The sequence below is a fragment of the Ziziphus jujuba genome, chromosome 4, assembly GCF_031755915.1.
Source record: "Ziziphus jujuba cultivar Dongzao chromosome 4, ASM3175591v1".
NCBI lineage: Eukaryota > Viridiplantae > Streptophyta > Magnoliopsida > Rosales > Rhamnaceae > Ziziphus > Ziziphus jujuba.
Window position 1 is genome coordinate 28,276,690 of NC_083382.1, and position 23,593 is coordinate 28,300,282.

Here is a 23,593-nt window from a genome sequence, read left to right on the forward strand (position 1 = left end):
GGATATGTAGACTCTGATTATGCAGGTGACAGAGATAGAAAAAGGTCAACTAGTTCTTATGTATTTACACTTTGCAATAATTGTATCAGCTAGAAGTCTAGGCTACAGTCAAGAGTGGCTTTATCATCAACCAAATCTGAATATATTGCTACTACAAAAGCTATTAAAGAGGCTTTATGGTTAAAGGGTTTGCTGTAAGAATTGAAGCTTTTAGAAGGAGAAATTATTGTATATTCAGACAGTCAAAGCTCAATTCATTTGTGTAAAAATCTGGTTTATCATGATCAAACAAAGCATGTTGAGGTGAAGTACCATTTCACAAGGGATGTTGTGAATGAAGGAGTTATTGGCTTGGAGAAGATTGCAACAGCAAATATGGGAACTAAAGTGCTTCTAGTTAGCAAACTTGAAACTTGCAAAAGTTTGCTAAGAGTTGAACCAGGCTGAGAGGTTAAAATTAGTGAACTGAGAAGTCCAAGGAGTCTTGCACAATTGTCCCTCTCACTTGAATCAAGGTGGAGTATGTTAGTTGTGATTCAATTGAGAGGAGGTCAAAAGTCAACGTTTCTTATGGCTTTAGTTGTGAAACAGTGCCGTTGCACTTAAAAAGGTGGTTATGATGAGTCAGCAAGTTAGTTTTCTATTTTGGATATAAAGCTGCAGAAACAGAACCAATTTATTCATTCGATTAAGCTCTCGATCAAAAGCAACTTTCAGCTTCTTGTTCTTCTTTCTTTTCTGGTTGTAAACTTCTTTGTTCTCTGAGTTTATCATCTCTTTCTCTAGACTGACTAGGCCATTCTGGGTGAGTGGTTTTGTGAGAAAGTGAGAGGTTGTAAAAAGGGGTTTCAGGGATGGTTTACAGGGTATAGACAACCATCACAGAGAAAGAGAAGTTGCTGTATTGATCATTGTTCATTGTTCATAGTGCAAGAACTTCTTGGATGGAGTTCATCGAGGATGTAGATCTTTTCTAGATCGAACCTCGTAAAAATCCTTATGTGTTTTCTGTGTGTTTCTGTCTTTCTTGATGCTGTGAATGGTTTTTCTGTATTGAGTTAATATTCAATAAAAAGTAATGGAAAATTTCCTTGGATCTTGACCACTTTGGTAGGGAATTTTAAGTAGTTTAAAACTATCAAAAGATCCATAGAGATGACCCATAAAATTTTGAGTGGTCATGAAAGGAACTCCAACATTTTGCCCATTAAGAAGGTGAAAGTCTTGAAGTTGAGTCATTGAGGGATCAAATTTTTCATCCCATGCTTCTTTAGAATAGACTGCATTTGCAAGCACAAGTGCAGTATCACTGTTTAGCAATCCAGTTGGGAGAGTTGTTTGATTAGTCCTCTAGTTGCTATTTTAGCCCATGCGTTCACCTCTTCTACCACTTCTTCTACCTAACCAAAATGAAATTAATATAGATATATATATATACACAACCAATATAGCGTTGTTAAAAATTTGATTCGAACATACCACAAAAAAAAAAAAAAAAAAGTCCTAAGTTTTTTGTAAATTCAATTGATGCAGCACCAAAAAGTAAGCTATAGCTATAGACACAATACTAGTACTATATATATATATATAAGAAAGCATTGATACCTTGGTTAAAAAGTCAACATTTTTTAGCTCAGCTTTGTAAGTAGCTTTGAGAATCTCTTGGAAAGTTGACTTCAAAAGGAACCTTTGATCAAGCCAAGCACCATTGACAAAGAACAAGAGAGGACCACCTGAGAGGTTCTCATTATTTCCCTGATCAGTAGGGAATGCAAGATTAATAATCATTGAAGTCGGTCGAATTAGAACGCTAACACTGTTTGATCTCAGAAAGTGTTAAAAAATTTAAAGGTATTTGATTTCAATTTTAAAGGAGTTTATAAAAGTGCAATGATATTCAATTTAGATTTTATAAAAATCCATAAAAATTCGGTTGTATTCAATTAGGACTCTGTAGAATTCTTTTAAAATCTAAATGTATTTAAAAAGTCATTAATTTTAAAGTATTTTAATGGATTTGAAAGGATTTTAAAAGTGAAATTGTGAAAAAAATTATCTATATAAAATCCAGCTTTGATCCCAAATATTTCGTTGGATACTTATAAATTTTTATGAAGCCCATTCCTCATTAACATCAATAAAAGACTTATGCAAGATATCTGAAACATACAGTTTGTCACTCTCCAAACTGTTTACCATTTCAGTGAGCTCACCAGGATTGAAAATTAGTTTAGGCCCCATTTCCTTCATGGTTTTTGAAGGTTCAAATTCGAAACAGAACTTAAATTTTGGGATGTAAAAATCAGGGATGTCCACTAACCTCAGCTCGAATCATTGATTCAAATAATCAAGATTGAGTTTAACTGTTTGGATTAGATTCTGGAGATCAACTTTCTGGTTTGGAAGGAAAAATGCACATGAAAAATTTTCTAGCATCTTGACCAGTTTGATAGGAAATTTGAAGAACTTTATAACCATCAAATGATCAATAACGATGGTTTAAGAATCTTGGGAGTGGTCGTTAACAGTTTGTCCATTGAGAAGGTGTGGAATTCTCTAAGTTGAGTCAATCTTAGCATTATTAAAATACAAATATTTATATCAAAACAAGAAAACAATTTCTTCCCAACACTCTTATTCAACATATGCATATATATATATATATATATATAGAGAGAGAGAGAGAGAGAGAGAGAGAGAGAGAGAGAATAAGTTTTATAACATTTCCTGATCGACCTTAAGCATCCAGTAGAGGGTTGAGCACGGCTCCAACAAAAAACACCATTCCTTGAGATTCTTCTCTTATCATAAACAAGAAAGGATGATCAGCCACAAAGCCTGGAGTTGGAATTCTGCCATAGCGGAGCAAAAAAGTAGCGGCAGTGCTAGCTGCGGCTTCAGTCCCTTCCTCGTTCACTTCAATACGGGACTTATGGAATATATCTGAAACATAAAGTCTATCATTGTTGGGACTGTCTACCATTTCTGTCAGCTCCCCTGGCTTAAATGGTAGTTTCAGCCCCATTTCCTTCAAGCTTTTCGAAGCTTCCAACTCAAATGAGAATTTGAATTTTGGAATCCAAAAGTGAAGGAGATCCTCTAACCACAGCTTAAATTTTTGATTTAAGAAACCGGGATTGAATTTAATCTTTTGGATTAGATTGTGCAGGCCTTCTTTTTCATCCGGAAGGAAAAAGTACATGGAAAATATACGGGCATCTTGACCCCTTTGGTAAGGAATTTGAAGCACTTTATAACCATCAAATAATCCGTAAAGATGGCGTATATATCTATTAGTGGTCATGAATGGAACTTGAAGAGTTTGCCCATTTAGAAGGTGAAAGTCCCGAAGCTGAGTCGATGAGGGGTCGAATTGCTGATACCATGCTCCTTTAAAATAGAGTGCATTTGCAAGCACAAGTGCTGTATCACTTTTGAGGGATCCAATTGGGAGAAGATCTTTGATTAGCCTCTTGGTTGCTGCTTCAGCCCAGGAATTCACTTGTTTCACTACTTCTTCAGCCTTCAATGATGATAAAATTAAAACTAAATGAAAAATTCAATTGCTGCAGCAATGAAAAGGTCAAAAATATGTCTCATAAAAACAGATAATATATATACATATATTACCTTGGTTACAAAGTCCACGCTTTTGAGCTCAGCTTTGTAAGAACCTTTGACAATCTCTTCAAAAGATGACTTCAAAGTGAAACTTTGATCGAGCCAAGCACCATTGACAAAGGATAGAAGTGGACCACCGGCAACGTTCTCAGCAGGGGATGCAAGATTGATAATCTTCAAAGACAATAGATTAAGATCACCGACACTGGTTGATCCCAAAAAGTGAAGAAGCTGTTGCAGAGTTTGGCCTTTTGATCCTGCAGCAATCAAGCTTAGCATAACATGTAAGGATAAAGGAGAGGCCACAAAATTGTTGCCCTTTGCAGCTTCATTTTCCAAAATTTGGTTTGTGAAAAGCAAACAGAAGTCAGTGTTGAAGAGGGTATTTGTTTTTGATTCTAGTGAGTGCTCCATAATGTGATGATCGAAAAGCTAGCTACCTTTTGATGTTTGTCCTATAATATCGTTTGTGATTATCAATTGGCCATATATAGGGGTAGAAGAACAAAGAATTCGAAGAAAGTATTATGTTCTGTTTCGCTTTGTTGTATTGGAGACGTGGATCACTTTCAATTGTTGTTTACATTGGAGTTTGAATGATAATTTCGTAGCATATATATGCGCATGAGTTTAAATATTAATTAATTTAACTGGCATTTACTTCATCAACAAAATAGCCTCACCTGCCGACTACTTTATTTTATTTTTAGGTGGCTTTCTCTGTTGTATGTTTCCCTGTCCCATACACAACAAAATTTTCTATTAAAGGATAATCTTAATTAAGTTCATAAAAGTATATTCTTTCATTTTTCAGTGTTTTGTTTGGCAAGAGGCTTTGGTTTTTCATTTTTCTTTTCTTTTTTTTTTTAATTTAATTTTATGCAATTTACTTACTTTTTCTTCTTCTTCTTCTTCTTCTTCTTCTTCTCTTCTTCTTCTTTTTTTTTTTTTTTTCTTTTTATCATTGCTTACTTTACATATTAATTAGTTAACATTTGTTAAAATTTTTAAAGTATCTCAAACTAACAAGCTATCAAATGAAATCTAGCTCTTTCTTTTTAATTTTATATATCTTTTTTTAATAAATTGAGAAAGGGCATTTTAATGCCAATCAAATCCACAATGCATAACTGTTCCTTGTTTGTAAGTATTATGACTTTTTGTTCCTAAAATGCAATAAGAAAAATGACTTTTTCATATTTCAAAAAAAAATTGGAACTCTTTTACTATGCAGCAATCAAGCGTAGCATATTATATGTGTAAAATGTGCATAACGGAGACGCCACAGATTATTGCCTATCTAGCTAATGATAAGCTGGAGCCTGGAGGTTCAAAATAGGTAAATATCTCCTTGTATATTCTTTCTTTCATTTCAATTCAAATGAACCAGAGCAAATGGGAAATTTGGAAGTTTTCCACCAACAGAAATGAACCAGAAGAACTACTAACAACTAAATAACCACACAAATATACAAAATAATAAAAAAATAAATTAAAGACGAAATCATTGCATAAAATTCCGGGATCTCTTTTTAGATATTTCAAGGGGCAATAGAAAACGCTCTGATTTTTTTGTTTCTTGGGTCAAGAACAAAAGTAGGAATATTGAAGTAGACCCCACCTACGCACTACAATTAAACATTGAAATTAACAAATATTCGTATGACCTCAAGATATATATATATATATATATATATATTTTTTTTTTTTTCTTTGGTTAATAATATGACCTCAACGTAATTAAATATGTTGTTTTCTTTTATAGGAAGTAAGAAGTTTTATTTAATTATACGAGACAAAAAAATAGCTATTGCACTTAAATAAACAAGAAAGGTAATTTGTCTTGATACATATTATATTTGACCAACAATATTCATGAAAAGCATATTCCTTGATCTTAAGCATCCAAGAGAGGATTGAACACAGCGCCAAGAAAGAAAACCATGCCATGAGTTTCTTCCCTTATCATAAACAGAAAAGGATGGTCTGCTACAAAGCTTGGAGTTGGAATTATGGCACAGCAACGTCGAAATCGAACAGCAGTGCTTGCTGCAGCTTCTGTCCCTTCCTCATTTACTTCAATATAAGACTTGTGGAATATATCTGAAACATAAATCCCATCATCACCATTACCAGTATCAACCATTTCTGTCATCTCGCCTGGCTTGAAAGGCAGTTTAAGCCCCATATCCTTCATGGTTTCTGAAGCTTCAAACTCATAAGAGAATTTGAATTTTGGAATCCAAAAATGAGGGAGACTTTCTAACCTTGTCTTGAATTGCTGATTCAAGAAACCAGAATTGAGTTTGACCATTTGGATTAGATTAGGCAGCCCATCTTGTTCAGTTGGAAGGAAAAAGTACATGGAAAATTTCCGGGCATCTTGACCACTCTGGTAGGGAATTTGAAGTACTTTATAACCATCAAAAGAACCATATAGGTGGCGCATAGATCTCTTGGTGGTCATGTAAGGAGCTTGAACAATTTGCCCATTGAGAAGGTGAAAGTCTCTATGTTGAGTCATTGAGGGGTCAAATTGTTGATCCCATGCTCCTTTGAAATAGAGTGCATTTGCAAGTACAAGTGCAGTCTCACTATCCAACGATTTGTCTGGGAGGAGTTGTTTGATTAGTCCATTGGTTGCTATTCGAGCCCACAAGTTCACCTCTTCTACCACCTCTTTAGCCTGATGCGCAAATTACATGAAAATAATTCTAAGTTAAGCCAGCTACATATATACATATTATTTATCTGTGTGTGAATAGTATAGGAATCTTTAATATGTAATGCACCTTGGCTTCAAAGTCCACGTTTTTAATCTCAGCTTTGTACAAGTCTTTGGCAATCTCTTGGAAAGATGGCTTCAAAATGAACCTTTGATCGAGCCAAGCACCATTGACAAAGGACAGAAGTGGACCACCTTCGGGGTTCTCAGCTGGGGATGCAACAGTACTGATAATCTTCGAAGACAACAGATTTATATCACCAATACTCGTTGATCCTAAAAAATGAAGAAGCTGTTTCAGAGTTTGGCCTTTCGAGCCTGCAGCAATCAAGCTTAGCATGACATGTAAGGATAATGGAGAGGCCACAAAATTGGAGCCCTTCGGGGCTTCCTTTTCAAGTATCTGGCTTGTCAACAGCAAACAGAAGTCTGTGTTGAAGAGGGCACTAGTGTTTGATTGTGGTGAGTTCTCCATTTTGATTTCCAAAAGGCTTTTGATATTTTGTCTTGTGATTGTTAACTTGTTATATATAGGGGCAGAAAAATGAAAAATTCTAGGTAAGCTGATTGATTAGGGACGTTTTATTTTGTCTTATTGGGAGGTGTGAGCCCGTACACGTTGCATAATTGCATTGGAAAGTTTACTTCGTCAACAAGATAGCTCACCTTGTCCCAATATATACTTCATCAACAAGATAGCTCACCTTGTCCCAATATATATATATATATATATATTTCCTCTCCAAGGCATAACAAATGAAGTTTCGTATTTCACAAATTTTAAATTCATAAAAATGAAAATTGTTTTAACCGGTTACTTATTTTATAAAAACACGTTGCTTTTCATTCCATTGCTAGCAAAAGTCCCTGCAGACAAAAAGAAGAATCTTTGCAAAAAATTCCCATTAAGATATGTAAGGATGGAAATTTGATCACCTCACTTTTCCTATTTTCGAAAGGGACAATATTGGGGGGCTCTGTTTTCTTTGTAGAATCACCAGCGATACAAGCTGACAAGTGACAAGAACAAAAAGTTCTCCACCCATTGAAAATGAATAAAGAACAAAAAATAACATTACAAAAGAACAAAACAAAAGTAAACATTAAAGTTAACATATATTGATATTAAGGAGGGTCCAAAATGTGTATATTCCCTTCATGTAGTATATTTTTTCAATAGTAGTCTTATCCATAAACATCTACAATTTGTCTTAAGCATCCAGAAGAGGATTGAGCACGGCTCCAACAAAGAAAATGATGCCAAGAGTTTCTTCTCTTATCATAAACAAAAAAGGATGGTCTGCAACAAAGCTTTGAGATGGAATGCTAGCACGGGAACGTGGACCTCGAACAGCAGTGCTTGCTGCAGCTTCTGTTCCTTCCTCATTTACTTCAATATAAGACTTATGCAATATATCTGAAACAAAAAGCCCATGATCACTATTACCTCTCTCAACCATTTCTGTCATCTCCCCCGGCTCAAATGGTAGTTTAAGCCCCATTTCCTTCATGGTTTCTGAAGCTTCGAACTGAAAACAGAATTTAAATTTTGGAATCCAGAAATCAGACATATTTTCTAACCCTATCTTGAATTGTTGATTCAAGAAACCGGAATTGAGTTTAACCATTTGGATTAGATTTGGCAGACCGTCTTTCTCATTTGGAAGGAAAAAGTACATGGAAAACTTCCCGGCATCTTGACCACTTTGGTATGGAATTTGAACTAGCTTATATCCATCGAAGGATCTGTATAGACGGCGTCTACGTCTCTGAGTGGACATGAAAGAAACTTGAACAATTTGTCCATTGAGAAGGTGAAAGTCCCTTTGTTGAGTCATTGATGGGTCAAATTTTAAATCCCACGCTCCTTTAAAGTAGAGTGCATTTGCAAGAACAAAGACAGTCTCTCTGTCCGGCCATCTAGCGGGGAGTAGTTGTTTGATTAGTCCTTTTGTTGCTACTTCAACCCACAAATTCACCTCTTCTACCACTTTTTCAGCCTGATCAAATCAAATGAAAATCATTATAAGTTAAGCTAGCTAGATATATGTATGTGTGTACGTAATATATATATATATATATATATGCTATGCTATATACCTTGGTTACAAAGTCTACGCTTTTGAGCTCAGCTTTGTAAGATGCTTTGGCAATCTCTTGGAAGGATGACTTCAAAGTAAACCTTCTATCGATCCAAGCTCCATTGACAAAGGACAGAAGTGGACCACCTGCAAGGCTCTCAGCCGGGGATGCAAGATTGATAATCTTTGAAGCTAACAGATTTAGATCATGAATACTTGTTGATCCCAAAAAGTGAAGAAGCTGCTGCAGAGTTTGGCCTTTTGTACCTCCAGCGATCAAGCTCAGCATAACATGTAAGGATAAAGGAGAAGCCACAAAATTGGAGCCCTTTGATGCTTCATTTTCTAAAATCAGGTTTGTCAAATGCAAACAGAAGTCTGTGTTGAAGAGGGTATTGGTGTTTGATTGAGGTGAGTTCTCCATTTTGATGATCAAAAAGCATTTTGACATTCTTCTCATAATATTGTTTATGAGTAGAAGAACGAAAAATTCAAGGAAAGTTGATGTGAGACTTTTTTTTTTTTTTTTTGATTTGTTTTTTCAAATTGTGTCGTTGAATATAACATTTACTTCATCAACAAGATAGCTCCACCTGTTGTCAAGCCATAACAAATGAAGCTTTGTATTTTACAAATTTTAGATTCATAAAAATAAATTTTATTAACCTCTCACTTATTTTATGAAAACATGCTCTTTTCATTTCAAAAGAAACATACTCTTACTTCCAACAAATGGCGATGCAAGATTATTACTGCCAAAAGCAAGCAAAGGTCCCTGTTGAAAAGGGCGGTGTTTGATACTTGTCTAAACGGTCCCATTTGATCACCAAAAGCTTTTTATCTTTGCACGTCTTATATTTATTGTTACTATTATAACTATTAATTACTACTACTAAATATGCTATATACCCTCACTTTTTCTAATTTGGACAACATGAGGGGCTTTGTTTTGTTTCTAACTTCATGTAACATTAACACATACTACAAAACAACATTAAAAAATGATATGACCTCAAAGGCTTTCTTTATTAGCTATAAATATGACCTCAAGGAAATTAAATATTTTGTTTTCCACTGAATTTTTGCTATTAATCCAAGAAGAGAGAAGGATGTTTTTATTTATAAACATCCATAATTTGGATCTCAATTATGTAAAGAGACAAAAAACCAAAAAAAACCAAAAAAAAAACAAAAAAAACCAAAAAAACAAAAACAAAAAACAAAAACAAAAACCAAAAACCAAAATAAAACAAAATTAACTATAGCATATACAAAAATAATTTGGGGGGTGTATTTAATCTTAACTTTTAATGACTTTTGTAGATTTTAAAAGTATTGGTGTATTAAATATAGACTTTTAAATACTTTTAAAAGTAAAAAGGTATTTAATACTGACTTTTAAAGATTTTGATAAAGTCTATAAAAATTGTAGTGTATTTAATTATGACTTTTTTAAATCTTTAAAAGTAAAGATGTATTCAATTTGTATTTGATTTTTATAGATTTGGACTTTTGATTACTTTTTTTGACTTTTTTGTGAGAGATATAAATAGAAGTTCTTCCAATTTTTGCACCAGCTACCCCAAAGAAATTTACCGACTTCTAAAAAATAAAAAAGACACTGAAAAAATGCCGCTGCACGTTGAAGGGAAGCTGCTCAGTATTCTTCTATCTCAATCATCTCAAAAAATTTCCAGTACGTTGTATATTTTTTGATCTATGGTTTGGATTTTGTGATAGAGGAGAGTGCGGTTACTCTTTATTACCATTATTTTATATGATTTTTGACTATTGTACTGAAATTATTTTTTGATGAATAGAAATCCCTCACCAATAAAAATATATATGTATATAAGGTGATTCTTTTGTGATAATGGTGATTTTTTTTATAGTAGAAACTATTTTTCTTTTTCTTTTTCTTTTTCTGTTCATTTTTGTCTTATTAGAAGTAGAATGTAATGATTGTACTAGTGTAGGAGGCGTAACAAGCAAATCTTGACTTTTTTTCTTTTTTTTTTTTTTTTTTTGGTGAATAAACCTTGATTTCTTTTTGGGTATATAATTGGTGGCTGTGCATCGTTTTTTTGTGGCATAATTTTGTTTGCACTTTCTCTCCTTTTTCTTATTTTTTAAAAGGTTGTTGATGATGCATTTTCTTAGAAAGAAGAAAAACAGAGAAATTTGATTTTAATCATTATAGGCATGTTGTTCATGTACACAAATACACACACAAACACATAGATATAGGCAATATAGTTGTTTTTTATTTTTTTTATTTTTTTAATGTTTGATGGCCAATGTAGTAGTTTATGTACAAATATTGTTGGTGGTTAATGAAAAGGAAAGGGACTGATTTTTGTGCCATTTTAATTTCTATATCCATTTTAATTGGTATATTTGTGCTATGAATTAGACACCTCAACATCAAGGCTATTAATTCTAGGTTAACTAGTCGCATCCAGGCACACATGCATTAGTATTTGGTATATCACTATTCGGCATTCATGTGATTTCCAGCTTTTTTTTTTTTTTTTTTTTTACAAGTTCTTTTGTATATTGTTTTTAAAGTTTCACGGATTTATTAGCATTCTGCACACTATTCTTTTATTTTTTTAATTGTATATTGTATTTTATGTAAAATATACTAATTTTTAAAGGAGGATTCACAACAAGGAAATCATAAAGGAAAAGGAAAAGGTATAGAAAAATATAAAGTATGGTCAATAGACAAGAGCAATGAGTTGCTAAAACTCATGGTTGATGCTGCCAATCGTGGATGGCGTGATAAAAATAGTTTATTAAGCAAGCAAACTGTAGAAAACAGAATACTTTCCGTTCTTAATGCAAAATTTGGGAGTGAATGGACTTATAAGGAGTATACAAGTCAGTTGAAATGGTTTAAACAATGATATGCCAACTACTCTCAACTTATGCAGCATAGCTCTGGATTTGGATGGAATCCTATAACAAAAAAATTTAGTGCTAGTGAAGAAGTATGGGAGGACTATTTTAAGGTAAGCTTTCTTCTATTTAAAATATATATATACAAAAAAATAATGAATATTAATAATAGTAATTTTTTATACATTGTCTAGTGCTTGTTTCTATAACATACTAAAATGCTAATTGTACTTTTATTTCTTGTCAATCTCATCCTACCCATAAAAGTTATCGTACAGACACTTTTGCTGATTATGAAGACTTGAGAATTGCAATTGGAAATGGAGCTGCAACTGGGAAACATTCAATTGGATTAGGAGAGGAAACTGATGTAAGAATATTTGACTTAGAAGAAAATAGAGATGGTGATTTAGACAACCTGACATATGATCTCACGACCGAGACATTCATACCAAGTGATATACAAGAAACTTCACTGCAGTCTCCCACTTTAAGCAATTTTACTTCATCATTACCTTTTCAGAACATGAGTTCAGGGGTTCCTCCAACAACAACAAAAAGAAATAGAATGGACTTTGATGGAAAATCTAGTTCTTTTGAAACTAACAGATCACAAGCATCAGTCTTGGAGAAAATCAATCAAAGTATTAACAAGTTGAATCAAAGTATCGATTCAATTGGTACTAAAGATTATAGTTGTTGGGATATTATCAAGGAGATTCCAAACTTGGATAAGCAAGCTCAATATAAGGCATTGAAATTGGTAAACACTAGAGCAAAGAAGATCGAGTTCTTCAAAATGACACCCCAAGAGCATTTCGACTAGATTAACTTTGAATTACAAAATTGAGTTATTTTAAAATATATTGTTTTAAGGATGTTATTTTTATTTTGAGTGTCTAACTTATTATTATTATTATTTTTTTTTTGTTAGTATAAAATATCAATAGAATGAATTTGACATGTTTTTTTTTTTTTTATATATGTGATTATTATGAATATGCATTTAAATTCTTTTTTAAATCTTTGATCATTGGATGATTATTTTTTTCATTATTTTTTTCATTATTATTAAGCTTAACACGTGTACTAAAAAATGAGCTTATTTTTAAATAATTTTTTATGCTATTTTTCTTTTTTAAAATAATTTGATCAGGAGGCTTTATTTACAATGTCTTATTCCAATATAGACAAAGAAAAAATAGAAGAGGAAGAGATGGAAGAAGAAGAGTATGAAGAAGAATTGCAGGAAAAAGTTAAAAATTCTTTGATAGCTATTAGAGCAATTCTCCAGGTACTACATGAACTCATAGTTAACACGTATAGTAATCATGATTATCCAGAAGATCAAAAACATCAATTGGATACAACTACATACATAAAATATTGAGTGAGGAATCGACAAACTTTTGGCAAGGTTATAGAATGTATCCTTATGTGTTTCTAAAGTCATGTAACATCATTAGAGAAAAAAACATTACTATATGATACAAGATATGTGTTGAAGAGATGCTTGCAACATTTTTACTTACTGTCGGCCAAAATTCTTGATATTGTTTGATTTGTAAAACATTTGAATGGTCACATTTTATCAGTAGTCAAAGTTTTAACAAGATTTTGAGGGCGTTGAACACAATCGCAGTAGATTTGATGGCTAAACCTGGAGTAACAATGCCAGAAAAAATTAGAGAAAGTACAAGATTTTACCCTTACTTTAAAGTAAGTGATTTTTTTTAAGTATTAATTATTATTATTGTTATTGTTGTTTTTTCTTTTTTAACTATTAAATTGTTGTAATTCTTATAACCTATTCTATATTATTTTTATAAGTATAGGATTGCATAGGAGCTATTGACGGCACTTATATTCCAGCAATGGTATGAGGACATGATGTAAGTAGTTATCGTAAACGTCATGGACTAATTTCACAAAATCTTTTAGCAGCTTGCAACTTTGATTTAGAATTTATGTATGTGCTTAGTGGGTGGGAAGGATCTGCTCATGATTCAAAAGTATTAAATGATGCTCTATCAAGGAGGAATGGACTTAAACTACCACAAGGTATTTATATATTTATTTATTCATGTATTTATTATTATTATTACTTTTTTTTTTCTAATTATACATGTTACGTATTGCTTCCTAATGATGCAAATATTATATGGTTAAGTAAATTTTCTTTGGTGTGGATTGTGGATTTCCAAATCGATGTCAATTTTTAGCTCCTTTTCGAGGTATTCGTTATCATCTTCAAGATTTTTTAGGTCAAAGTCGTGACCCTGAAACTCCAAATGAATTATTCAATCATCGTCATGCTTCACTGAGAAATACAATTGAGAGAATATTTGGTATATTTAAATCATGGTTTACAATTTTCAAAACAGCTCCTCCATTTCCATTTGATACACAAACAAAATTAGTATTAGCTTGTGTAGGATTACATAACTTTCTGCGCAAAAAGTGTCGTTCTAATGAGTTTCCAAAAGAACAAGATGATGAAGGTTCATCATCTTTAGCAATACCAGCTAATGAGAAGGATGATTCTGAACCAATTATTGAGACTCAAGACAACAAAGAGAGCATGCAAATCAGTGGAGAGATGCTATAGCTGCTAATATGTGGAATGATGTTGAACATTTTAATGATATTGAACAATAGATTTTTTTTTTTTACACATAACAATGAGATCGTTGGTATTTTAAAAAAAATGAATATTAGATATTTTTATTATTTGTTAGTAGTAATGGATTGTTCGTTTCATTTTTTATAATTTTTTCATTTTCATTTTTAAGTAGATTATACTTTTTAATATATGGTTATATTATAAATATTTTTAAAAATCATTAAAAGTCTTTAAAAGTTATTAAAACAAAAGTCTATGAAAGTCTATCATACTTTTATAAATTCTGTTTAAATCCATTAAAATCCAACAAATCCATAAAGTTCTATCACTTAAAAAAAAAAACATTAAAAGTAGAAATTGAATACACCCCCGAAGAGTTGATTTGTCCTAATCTGAAGACTTATTGATACACATTTGACATAAAATCGAGAAAAACACAGGATATATATTCTCCATCTTAAGCATCAAGGAGGGGATTGAGCACAGCTCCAATAAAGAAAATTATACCATGAGTCTCTTCTTTAATCACAAACAGGAAAGGATGGTCTGCCACAAAGCTTGGAGTAACAATTCTAGCACAGAGCATTTGACTCTTAACAGCCGTGCTTGCTGAAGCTTCGGCCCCTTCCTCATTCACTTCAATAAAAGATTTGTGAAATACACGCGAAACAAACAGATCATCACTGTAAGGGCTGTCAACCATTTCTGTCAGCTCCCCAGACTTGAATGGTAGTTTCAGCCCCATTTCCTTCATGGTTTCTGAAGCTTCAAACTCAGAAGAGAATTTAAACTTTGGAATCCAAAAATGAGCGAGATCCTCATACCAGAGATGATATCGTTGATTCAGCAAGCCAGGATTCAGTTTGATTTTTTGGATTAGACTTAGAAGACCATCTTTCTCATTTGGAAGGAAAAAGTACATGGAAAATTTCCTTGGATCTTGACCACTTTGGTAGGGAATTTTAAGTAGTTTAAAACCATTAAAAGATCCATAAAGCTGGCCCATAAAACTTTGATTGGTCATGAAAGGAACTCGAACAGTTTGCCCATTTAGAAGGTGAAAGTCTCGGAGTTGAGTCATTGAGGGGTCGAATTTTTGATCCCATGCTCCTTTAAAATAGAGCGCATTTGCAAGCACAAGCACAGTGTACTTATCCAGAGATCCAGTTGGGAGGAGTTGTTTGATTAGCCCTTTGGTTTCTGTTTCAGCCCACAAATTCACTTCTTGTACTACTTCTTCAGCCTTCATTATTGATCATGACCAAGCATATATGCATGAAATGTTATGTTATATATGTCATTAATTACAACCATGCTTTGTATAATTTCAAAATCTCAGTTTGATTCAACAATAGAGTTAATATAGACACTAAAAAAAAAGAGGAAAAATAAATAAAAAATGAATAAAAAGAAGATATATACCTTGTTTAAAAAGTCCACATTTTTGGGCTCAGCTTTGTAAGTAGCTTTGAGAATCTGTTGGAAAGTTGACTTCAAAGGGAACCTTTGATCAAGCCAAGCACCATTGACAAAAGACAAGAGAGGACCACCTGCGAGGTTCTTATCACTTCCCTCAATTGGGGAAGCAACATTTATGAGCATTGAAGACATTATATTTAGATCGCTAACACTGTTGGATTTAAGAAAGTGTAGAAACTGTTTCAAAGTATGGCTTGTCGATCCTGCAGCAGCCAAGCTTAATACAACATGTACGGATAAAGGAGAGGCCACAAAGTTGGAGCCCTTTGCGGCTTCTTTTTCCATAATTTGGTTTGTCACGAGCAAGCAGAAGTCAGTGTTGAAGAGGTAGGTGTTTGACCCTGAACCTGGGTGCTCCATTGCCATAGTCAAAAAAATAAAAGATTTTTGATATTTTGTCCTGTAATATTGTTTTCTTGAACTCGACCCTAACTATGTATATATATATATATATATATAGGCAAGGCAAGGAAAGTTGAAGAAATCAATGGGGATGTGGAACGCGTTTTTGGGTTTGCTTGCTTCCATTCGGGTGCAATGGATGGATTGACCAATTAGACTTTTTGAGATAGCTTGGCATTTACCTTCATCAACAAGATAGCTCTACAACTTATTAGATTTTTTTTACAAAATACTATTCATCACCAATGAGCTCATAGCTGATGTGGCAATTTAATTGGCCTGCGTTAGCTATGCTTTAGAAGTCAAAAGAAAGAATTAGGATCCTCTACTTGGTTTTTCTATACTTGTTTATGCTAAAGAATTAGGATCCTCTACTTGGTTTTTCTATACTTGTTTATGCTTTTTTTTTTTTTTTTGTATTTTAACCATGCATTGTTAATCCAATGAATGATATATATCCATTTTATTGACATAACCTTTTTAAAACATAATTAAATTCAAATAAAACACATGAAGATAGAAGAAAAACAAGCAAGGGATTCAGATCCGGAAAGAAATTGAAAGCACTTAGTTAACAAGTGCCACATCAACCATAAATCCAACTGGTAATGATAATCAATATGGCAATAATAGGTTGGCTTCATTAAAATTCTTTTGATTTTTTAGAACTAAAATTCTATATGGAAAAGTGAACTCACAATGGATATATAAACCCGCCAGGAATCATCACCTTTGTTACAAATAGCATTTTTCAATTTTTGTAATTCCTTAGCAAAATTTTGTAAACGTAAATTGTATTATAACCTTTTGCTTCTCTCAAAAACAAATATATTTACCAACAAAAGGTTCATAATTTTATCGGAATTTGCTTATTAAATCCATTATTTTGAAATAAATTAATATGTAGAAATAAATTTTATGGAAATTTACATAGTCAACGGCGACTTTTTTCTTTTGGTCAATGACTATTAGCTAGGCTGTTTTGTTTCTTGGGTGTCAAGTATCCAAAAATAACATTAAACAAGGACATAGGAAAATATTAATATTATCAAACTACTTCTAACCCACCAACTTCAAACCAGCAATCGCAAATGGCTGTGACCTACTTGTATAAGGTTTATAAGTAATCACCACCTAGCAAATTAGGATATCCCAATTGTAGTGAACGTCTTCCGCACACATCACAAATAAACAATGAAATAATTTCGTATGACCTCAAAACCTTTGACTATATTATTAATCCAAAGATATTACAATGTTTTATTTGTAAATTACATCTACTAATTGGATCTCAAGTTAAGAGACAAATTCAAAAAAATAAAAATAAAAATTATACGTTGTAAATAAACAAGATATGTAAATTTTTGTAGCATATTCCCCAATCTTAAGCATCAGGGAGAGGGTTGAGCACAGCTCCAACAAAAAAAACCATGCCATGAGTCTCTTCTCTAATCATAAACAGGAAAGGATGCTCTGCCACAAAGCTTAGTCTTATAACACTACGACAGCTTTTCAAGCATAAAGCAGTAGTGCTTGCAGCTTCCGTCCCTTCCTCATTAACTTCAATAAAGGACTTATGGAATATATCTAAAACATACAGTTTGTCACTCTCCGAACCCTTAGTTCCCATTTCTGTGAGTTCCCCAGGCTTGAAAGGTAGTTTAAGCCCCATTTCCTTCATGGTTTTCGACGCTTCAAACTCGAAACAGAATTTAAATTTCGGGATATAAAAATCAGGGATGTCAACTAACCTCAGCTCGAATCGTTGATTCAAGAAACCAGGACTGAGTTTAACTGTTTGGATTAGATTGAGGAGACCATCTTTCTGGTTTGGAAGGAAAATATACATGGAAATTTTTCTAGCATCTTGACCAGTTTGGTAAGGGAATCTGAAGCACTTTATAACCATCAAATGATCCATAAAGATGGTTTAAGAATCTCGGAGTAGTCATGAAGGGAACCTTAACAGTTTGTCCATTGAGAAGGTGGAATTCTCTAAGTTGAGTCATTGAGGTTTCGAATTTTCGCTCCCACACTCCTTTGAAGTAGAGTGCATTTGCAACCACAAGTGCAGTTTCTCTGTTCAGTGATCCATTTGGGAGGAGTTGTTTGATTAGTCCCCTAGTTGATGTCTCTGCCCACAAATTCACTTCTTCTACTACTTTTTCAGCCTATAAGTGATTACCATGAACAAAATCATTCAAAGTGTTTGCAAATTCAATTGATCAATGCAGAAAAGTACTAAATATATATATATATATATATATAATTTTTCTCATATCAGGAAATCCTGGACAAATTTTTGTCCATGACAATATCAAGCAACATGTTTTATGATATGCAACGTCATGCAACATGTTACCTGATGTTTTCCGTGACAGTAATTTATCAAGCATTCCCTTATATACCTTGGTGACAAAGTCTACGCTTTTGAGCTCAGCTTTGTATGAGCCTTTGACAATCTTTTGGAAAGATGACTTCAAAGTGAATCTCTGGTCTAGCCATGCACCATTGACAAAGGACAGAAGTGGACATCCAAAGAGGATTTTAGCTGGGGATGCGAGACTGATAAACTTTGAAGATGACAAATTTAGATCTGCAACACTGTTAGATCCCAAAAAATGAAGGAGCTGTTGAAGAGTTTGGCCTTTTGATCCTGCGGCAATCAAGCTTAGCATAACATGTGAGGATAAAGGAGAGGCCACAGAATTGGAGCCCTTTGCAGCTTTATTTTCCAAAATCTTGTTTGTCAACAACAAACAACAGTCTAAGTTCTCCATTTTGATGATCAAGAAACTTTTAATCTGTGTCTTTGTGATATTGTCTTTGAACTCGACCCCAGCTTTATTTATCTTGGAATGGCGAAAGTTTAGAGAAATTTCGTTTTCTTTAATTTTGTCAAAATATACACATGGAACCTTTTGAGTTTTTGCTTAACTACATTGGATCTAAAATTACGTAGCATTTACGAAAGTAAAAATAAACTTTTAGAAATTAGTTGTATTGACTATTGACCTACTTATCTTGTAAATAAAATATACATCTCTGTGCTTTTTTTTTTTTTAAAAAAAAATCATCATTTTCTTAGCAAATTTGTATAAGAATATTAATGAAATGAAGGAAAACTAAAGTAGCAAAAAATAAATTAATATAAATGTAAATAGTGCACATATATACTATGTAACTTTCAGAAAGAGCTCTTTATTATTTCTTATCGTTTGATAATCTACCATCTGTCATTATATCTTAAAGATAGAGGAGGATAGAATTATTATTTAATCCTCATAAACTTGACCAAAAAGTACATGAAAAAGAAAATTACAAAGTGAGCATAGATCATATAAAGAATTTATCTTTTTGTGCCATCTTCCAATTGTCAAGCATCCAAGAGAGGGTTAAGAACAGCTCCTACGAAGAACACCATCCTATATTTCTCTTCTCTTATATCATGAACAAAAAAGAAAGGATGGCCTGCCACAAAGGTGCTTCTAGGTGGATTACTGTAAAGAACACTACGAAATATTTGCAAACCTGCAGTGCTAGCAGTAGCTTAGAGTTTATGACTATTGAGACAATCAACCATGTCTGTAAGCTCCCCATGCTTGAAAGGTAGTTTAAGTCCAATTTCCTTCATGATCTCTGAAGCTTCAAACTTGTATGAGAACTTAAATTTTGGAATCCAAAACTCAGAGTAGTATTTCTTTAGCTCAAATTCTTGATACAAGAAATCAGGTGTGAGTTTGAGAGTTTGGATTAGATTGGGCAGGCCATCTTTTTCATTTGGAAGGAAAAAGTACATGGATAATCTCTGTGAATCTTGGCCAATCCCACTCTGATATGGAATTTGAACTACTTTGTACCCATCAAAGTATCCCTAGAGACGGCCATTTTCTTCAGTGGTCAAGAAAGGAACTCCAAAATTTTGACCATTGAGAAGGTGAAAATCTTGAAGTTTAGTCCTTGGAAGTGTCAAATGTTCTATCCCATGCTCCTTTAAAGTAGAGTGCAATTGCACGAACAAGGTGTAGTCTCACTATTCAGAGATCCAGATGGGAGGAGTTTCTTTTATTGGTCCATTGCTTGCTTTATCAGCCCAAATATTCACTTCATCTATTACTTATTCAGCCTTCATGCATATGTAGAAATGAACGTAACATATGTTATGCTGATTAAATCATGTACTGTCAAATAGCAGCGGAATAGTTGCTACTTGATTTTTTTTTATTTATAATTAAGAACAGACAGTTTTCTTTTCTCCCAAACAACTATCAGCAGGTCATGATTTCTGTGAAACATCAGTTTCGAATTGGATTTGTGGGAAATGAATTTCCCAGAATAGAATTTATTATAGCTAAACATCCTCCAATTGATTTTTTGAAAAATTGGCATAAAAGATACAGAATCATTGAGCTGTTGTATAAGAGCAGTAAGAAGATAGTATAAGAAATTTAGATTATACCTTGTTTAGAAAGTCAACGTTTTCCAGCCGTGCCTGATAAGAACGTGTAACAATCCTTTGATCCACCCAAACTCCATTGGCAAAGGACAACATTGGACCATTTTCAAGATTCCTAGTTCCCTTAACTTGTGATGCAAGAAAGACCATCTGCGGCAACAAATTAATTTGGATTGCTAACACTCGGTAATTTCAAAAATTATAGCAGTTATTCCAAAGTATGTCCTTTTGACCCTGCAGCAATCAAGCTCAACACAACATGTAAGGACAAAGGGGATACCACAAAATCGGTTCCCTTAATGAGTATTTCCTTCAGTAAAATTTGGTTTGCGCAAACAGAAGTCCATCTTGAAATGGGTTGTGTTTGACCATGCTGGATCCGGAAACTCCATTATTGATGATTTAGGGAAGCTTTTGATCCATTTATTAGCATTTTGAAGCCTGCAGGTCTAATTACATAAATGAGGATGCAACAAAATGGAGTACTTTACAATGTAATATGTACATAGCCATAGATCACATATTCATGGGTATAAAATTTTATCTATGCTGCCTGCTTTCTTTGGCTTAATTCACATAGGATGAATATCAATTATATTCTTGTTGGCTAGGTTGGGATATCCATTTCTTGATGCTGCTCCATAGTCCTGCTGACTTTTATCACCAAATGAAACGAAATCATCTTTCAACTTGTCTTATATTGTTTATGGAGTACCCAGTTTGTCTTCACATGGTTTTTGCTTTGAAGGGCCAATCTGTCATTTTCAAATAGATGACGTACATGAATTTGCTGTCATATCTCTGCATTGTACGTCAAAGTTTTCACATAGCGCAAGATAGTGATACAGTTGGCTGATATATGATAAGGCCTTAACTTTTTAACTACCAATGATTTGAGCATTTATCTAGGAATAAAAAGTGGATCTAATTTGTAGAGAAAACATAACCACCCCCAATATTTTTTTTTAAAAAAAAAAAAAAGAAAAATTTAGAAAGGGCATATATAATATGTTAAACTTTGTGAATACTAATATATTAGAAAAGAAGGTATTTGGGTTTTAAAGAACAGAGCAATTGGTATTACTTTTTTGGCTTTGCAGTTACTTGCAGCAATTTCAAAGTGGAATGTGGAGGATTGGAATTGTTTGACTTTAATACAAAGGAACAAAAACTTATCTTACATTTTAAAACTAAAAGCCTTGCCATCACACATATTGACATGTTCCAATTTGGTTATAGGTAGTTTAACCATGCCCAAGGGAGCCCATCAGGCTAAAAAGTACTCAAATTTATTGAAAATAATAAAGATTTACAAAGTATTTTTAAGTAAATAAAGCCTCTCAGATTAGTGGAGACATAGCATTATTCCAAGCTCAATAATTCTGTTTTCACTACAAGCTCCACAGGCTTCCAAACTCTATTGTTGTTCTGGCAACTGAATAAAACCATACTAATAATTTACATTAAAACTTCACCAAACATATAAAGGATATTATTTTGAGAATTATACATGATCTATATATCTTGTTTAATCAAGGAGTTTGCTTTGAAGAGGAAGAAGAAGCAGGGGGGGTCCCGGGGATTCGAGGGATGGTAGGCGGGAATGGGATAATTGGAGGGAAAGGAAATGGCAAAGATGGTGGTGGTGGTGATGGAGTTAAACCTGGGATAGGTGGGAATGGAAGCAATGGTGCTGGAGGAGGCTGAAATGGGTTAGGGATGAGTGGAGGAGGTTGAAATGGGTTGGGGATAAGTGGAGGTGGCTGAAATGGGTTGGGGATAAGTGGTGGAAGGATTGGTGGTACTGGGAAGAAAAACTCAGGATTGACTACTTTTTCATCTGATAATTGAGATTTCTGTGAAGATTTTTCTGTAGGTACTTTTGATTCAGTATTAGTTTTTCCTTGAGCGGGTGGGAATTTAGGAAGTCCTAGAAGAGGAGGTAGAGGAGGAAGAGTTGGCAATGGTGGAAGCTGAGGCAATGTAGGAAGAGGTGGAAGATATTGGAATGGAGGAAGACCAGGAATAGTAGGGTCTTGAATTGGAGGTGGAAATGAAAGATCATCCACTGGAGGTAGAGAGGCTTTGTTGGAATTCAGTCCCTTGGAATTCTCAATGCTTGGTTTTTGATTGCATAGGTTTGGCTGCTTTAGAGGCTTGAAGGTGAAAAACCCTGCTGAGAATATGTGTATTCCTTGCTTTCTTGACTTGAGATGGAGTGAAGATTTAGTAGCTGTTGACGCCACAGCACAATAGGGCTCACTGCTGCTTATCAACTTCACAGAACACCCTTCAATCTTCTTCACATGTTTGCCTATAGAGAATGGCAATTGGACTTTGAATTCTCCATGATTATCCGTCTTCACTTCTTTCCGAAAACTGGTCTCGTTCGAAGTCCCATCTTTGCATTCCACTGCAACAGATGCACCTGAATACAAAATGCCATAAAATTGGATCTCAGTCCAAAATATTTATGATAATGTAAACTAAAAGTAAGGAAAAAAAAAATTTGAAATGAACCTGAAATGAAGTGGCTGTCTTTGGAAAAATCCTGCTGGAAACATGTATCACAGTAGACTGTGCCAACAACGACTGCAGTTGAAGGATTCTTCTGAGGTCTAGCCTCAGAAAGATAAGTAAATGTGAGGATGAAAAAGAATATTTTTAGAAGGTAAAACATTTTTAAGCCTCTAACCCTCTTGAAGAACTCTATAGCTCTACCCTGAGCATGAATGAGAAAGAGTAGCTTCCTTTTTATATCCACTGCCAAAGGTTTATTATAACGGAAAAATATATTTTCTATTCAATTATACACCACTATTTGTTTTTTTTCTTCTAATTTGTTTTGAAGTATATATAAAATTAATAATAAAGTTTTTTAAAAAAAGTTCTTCTATATTCTAACCCAACCGAGCTTCTTTATGTCAATCATGCAAAAAACTAGTCAACTGCAAACTAGAAGCAGTGAATGTTAAACAGCTCAAAAGAAGCTATACCAGCTTGAAGGGAGTAGATATTAAAATGATTAAAAAAAAAAAAAAAAAAAAGGTAGAGAGAGAGAGAGAGAGAGAAAGCCCTCTAATTTTCTTTTTGCTGGCTTGTATTTTACTTACATTAATGAAGTTTGTTCCTTTGTTGGTATAAGAATACCAAGAGTATAGTTGGGTCCCTGTTGGTTCACGAGACATGTAAAGTAGCCACAAATTTGTTGACGCCTTGAGCATGGGATCAACAGAAAAGAATTCAAGGATTTGTTTCTTTTGGGTATATGCTATTCACATCAAAAGCCCAAAATGACCTTGAAC

The 23,593-nt window shown here is 33.5% G+C and overlaps 7 protein-coding genes and 1 pseudogene across 7 annotated transcripts; 2 read left to right on the top strand and 6 right to left on the bottom strand.

The window, feature by feature from the left end:
* Nucleotides 1–2,515: 2,515 nt before the first annotated feature.
* Nucleotides 2,516–4,194, bottom strand: LOC107416673 (serpin-Z2B). Its single transcript, XM_016025196.4, has 2 exons — nucleotides 3,631–4,194; nucleotides 2,516–3,523 (listed from the first exon to the last, which is right to left on the bottom strand). The coding sequence occupies exons 1-2, from the start codon at nucleotides 4,033–4,035 to the stop codon at nucleotides 2,738–2,740; spliced, it is 1,191 nt and encodes a 396-aa protein (XP_015880682.3). The 5' UTR covers nucleotides 4,036–4,194; the 3' UTR covers nucleotides 2,516–2,737.
* Nucleotides 4,195–5,384: 1,190 nt separating this feature from the next.
* Nucleotides 5,385–6,848, bottom strand: LOC125421987 (serpin-ZX-like). The gene is made up of 2 exons (XM_048472372.2): nucleotides 6,414–6,848; nucleotides 5,385–6,307 (listed from the first exon to the last, which is right to left on the bottom strand). The coding sequence occupies exons 1-2, from the start codon at nucleotides 6,819–6,821 to the stop codon at nucleotides 5,519–5,521; spliced, it is 1,197 nt and encodes a 398-aa protein (XP_048328329.1). The 5' UTR covers nucleotides 6,822–6,848; the 3' UTR covers nucleotides 5,385–5,518.
* Nucleotides 6,849–7,321: 473 nt separating this feature from the next.
* On the bottom strand, nucleotides 7,322–8,851 carry LOC107405929 (serpin-ZXA-like). Its single transcript, XM_060816880.1, has 2 exons — nucleotides 8,447–8,851; nucleotides 7,322–8,346 (listed from the first exon to the last, which is right to left on the bottom strand). Exons 1-2 carry the CDS (start codon nucleotides 8,849–8,851, stop codon nucleotides 7,558–7,560), a joined length of 1,194 nt encoding a protein of 397 aa, XP_060672863.1. The 3' UTR covers nucleotides 7,322–7,557.
* A 2,329-nt stretch (nucleotides 8,852–11,180) lies between these two features.
* Nucleotides 11,181–12,154, top strand: LOC132803586 (uncharacterized protein At2g29880-like). Its single transcript, XM_060816823.1, has 2 exons — nucleotides 11,181–11,310; nucleotides 11,607–12,154. Exons 1-2 carry the CDS (start codon nucleotides 11,181–11,183, stop codon nucleotides 12,152–12,154), a joined length of 678 nt encoding a protein of 225 aa, XP_060672806.1.
* An 824-nt stretch (nucleotides 12,155–12,978) lies between these two features.
* Nucleotides 12,979–13,986, top strand: LOC107416670 (uncharacterized; annotated as a pseudogene).
* A 337-nt stretch (nucleotides 13,987–14,323) lies between these two features.
* LOC107416668 (serpin-ZX) lies at nucleotides 14,324–15,770 on the bottom strand. The gene is made up of 2 exons (XM_016025192.4): nucleotides 15,374–15,770; nucleotides 14,324–15,194 (listed from the first exon to the last, which is right to left on the bottom strand). The coding sequence occupies exons 1-2, from the start codon at nucleotides 15,713–15,715 to the stop codon at nucleotides 14,409–14,411; spliced, it is 1,128 nt and encodes a 375-aa protein (XP_015880678.3). The 5' UTR covers nucleotides 15,716–15,770; the 3' UTR covers nucleotides 14,324–14,408.
* Nucleotides 15,771–17,216: 1,446 nt separating this feature from the next.
* LOC107416667 (serpin-ZXA) lies at nucleotides 17,217–18,612 on the bottom strand. Its single transcript, XM_025072939.3, has 3 exons — nucleotides 18,241–18,612; nucleotides 17,794–18,003; nucleotides 17,217–17,729 (listed from the first exon to the last, which is right to left on the bottom strand). The coding sequence occupies exons 1-3, from the start codon at nucleotides 18,610–18,612 to the stop codon at nucleotides 17,217–17,219; spliced, it is 1,095 nt and encodes a 364-aa protein (XP_024928707.3).
* A 2,943-nt stretch (nucleotides 18,613–21,555) lies between these two features.
* On the bottom strand, nucleotides 21,556–23,289 carry LOC107416680 (proline-rich protein 4). The gene is made up of 2 exons (XM_048471260.2): nucleotides 22,809–23,289; nucleotides 21,556–22,716 (listed from the first exon to the last, which is right to left on the bottom strand). The coding sequence occupies exons 1-2, from the start codon at nucleotides 22,966–22,968 to the stop codon at nucleotides 21,821–21,823; spliced, it is 1,056 nt and encodes a 351-aa protein (XP_048327217.2). The 5' UTR covers nucleotides 22,969–23,289; the 3' UTR covers nucleotides 21,556–21,820.
* Between the last annotated feature and the right edge of the window lie 304 nt (nucleotides 23,290–23,593).

Bases quoted from the DNA above. Each gene is read 5' to 3' on its own strand.
- LOC107416673 (XM_016025196.4), bottom strand. From the start codon at position 4,035: ATGGAGCACTCACTAGAATCAAAAACAAATACCCTCTTCAACACTGAC. The intron at 3,524-3,630 runs GTAATATATGTA...TCATCATTGAAG, and splicing joins GCGTGGACTTTGTAACCAAG to GCTGAAGAAGTAGTGAAACA.
- LOC125421987 (XM_048472372.2), bottom strand. From the start codon at position 6,821: ATGGAGAACTCACCACAATCAAACACTAGTGCCCTCTTCAACACAGAC. The intron at 6,308-6,413 runs GTGCATTACATA...TTTGCGCATCAG, and splicing joins ACGTGGACTTTGAAGCCAAG to GCTAAAGAGGTGGTAGAAGA.
- LOC107405929 (XM_060816880.1), bottom strand. From the start codon at position 8,851: ATGGAGAACTCACCTCAATCAAACACCAATACCCTCTTCAACACAGAC. The intron at 8,347-8,446 runs GTATATAGCATA...TGATTTGATCAG, and splicing joins GCGTAGACTTTGTAACCAAG to GCTGAAAAAGTGGTAGAAGA.
- LOC132803586 (XM_060816823.1), top strand. From the start codon at position 11,181: ATGGTTGATGCTGCCAATCGTGGATGGCGTGATAAAAATAGTTTATTA. The intron at 11,311-11,606 runs GTCAGTTGAAAT...GTTATCGTACAG, and splicing joins GACTTATAAGGAGTATACAA to ACACTTTTGCTGATTATGAA.
- LOC107416668 (XM_016025192.4), bottom strand. From the start codon at position 15,715: ATGGAAAAAGAAGCCGCAAAGGGCTCCAACTTTGTGGCCTCTCCTTTA. The intron at 15,195-15,373 runs GTATATATCTTC...TCAATAATGAAG, and splicing joins ATGTGGACTTTTTAAACAAG to GCTGAAGAAGTAGTACAAGA.
- LOC107416667 (XM_025072939.3), bottom strand. From the start codon at position 18,612: ATGGAGAACTTAGACTGTTGTTTGTTGTTGACAAACAAGATTTTGGAA. The intron at 18,004-18,240 runs GTATATAAGGGA...AATCACTTATAG, and splicing joins GCGTAGACTTTGTCACCAAG to GCTGAAAAAGTAGTAGAAGA. The intron at 17,730-17,793 runs GTTCCCTTCATG...ATGGTTATAAAG, and splicing joins TCAATGGACAAACTGTTAAG to TGCTTCAGATTCCCTTACCA.
- LOC107416680 (XM_048471260.2), bottom strand. From the start codon at position 22,968: ATGTTTTACCTTCTAAAAATATTCTTTTTCATCCTCACATTTACTTAT. The intron at 22,717-22,808 runs GTTCATTTCAAA...TTTTGTATTCAG, and splicing joins AGACAGCCACTTCATTTCAG to GTGCATCTGTTGCAGTGGAA.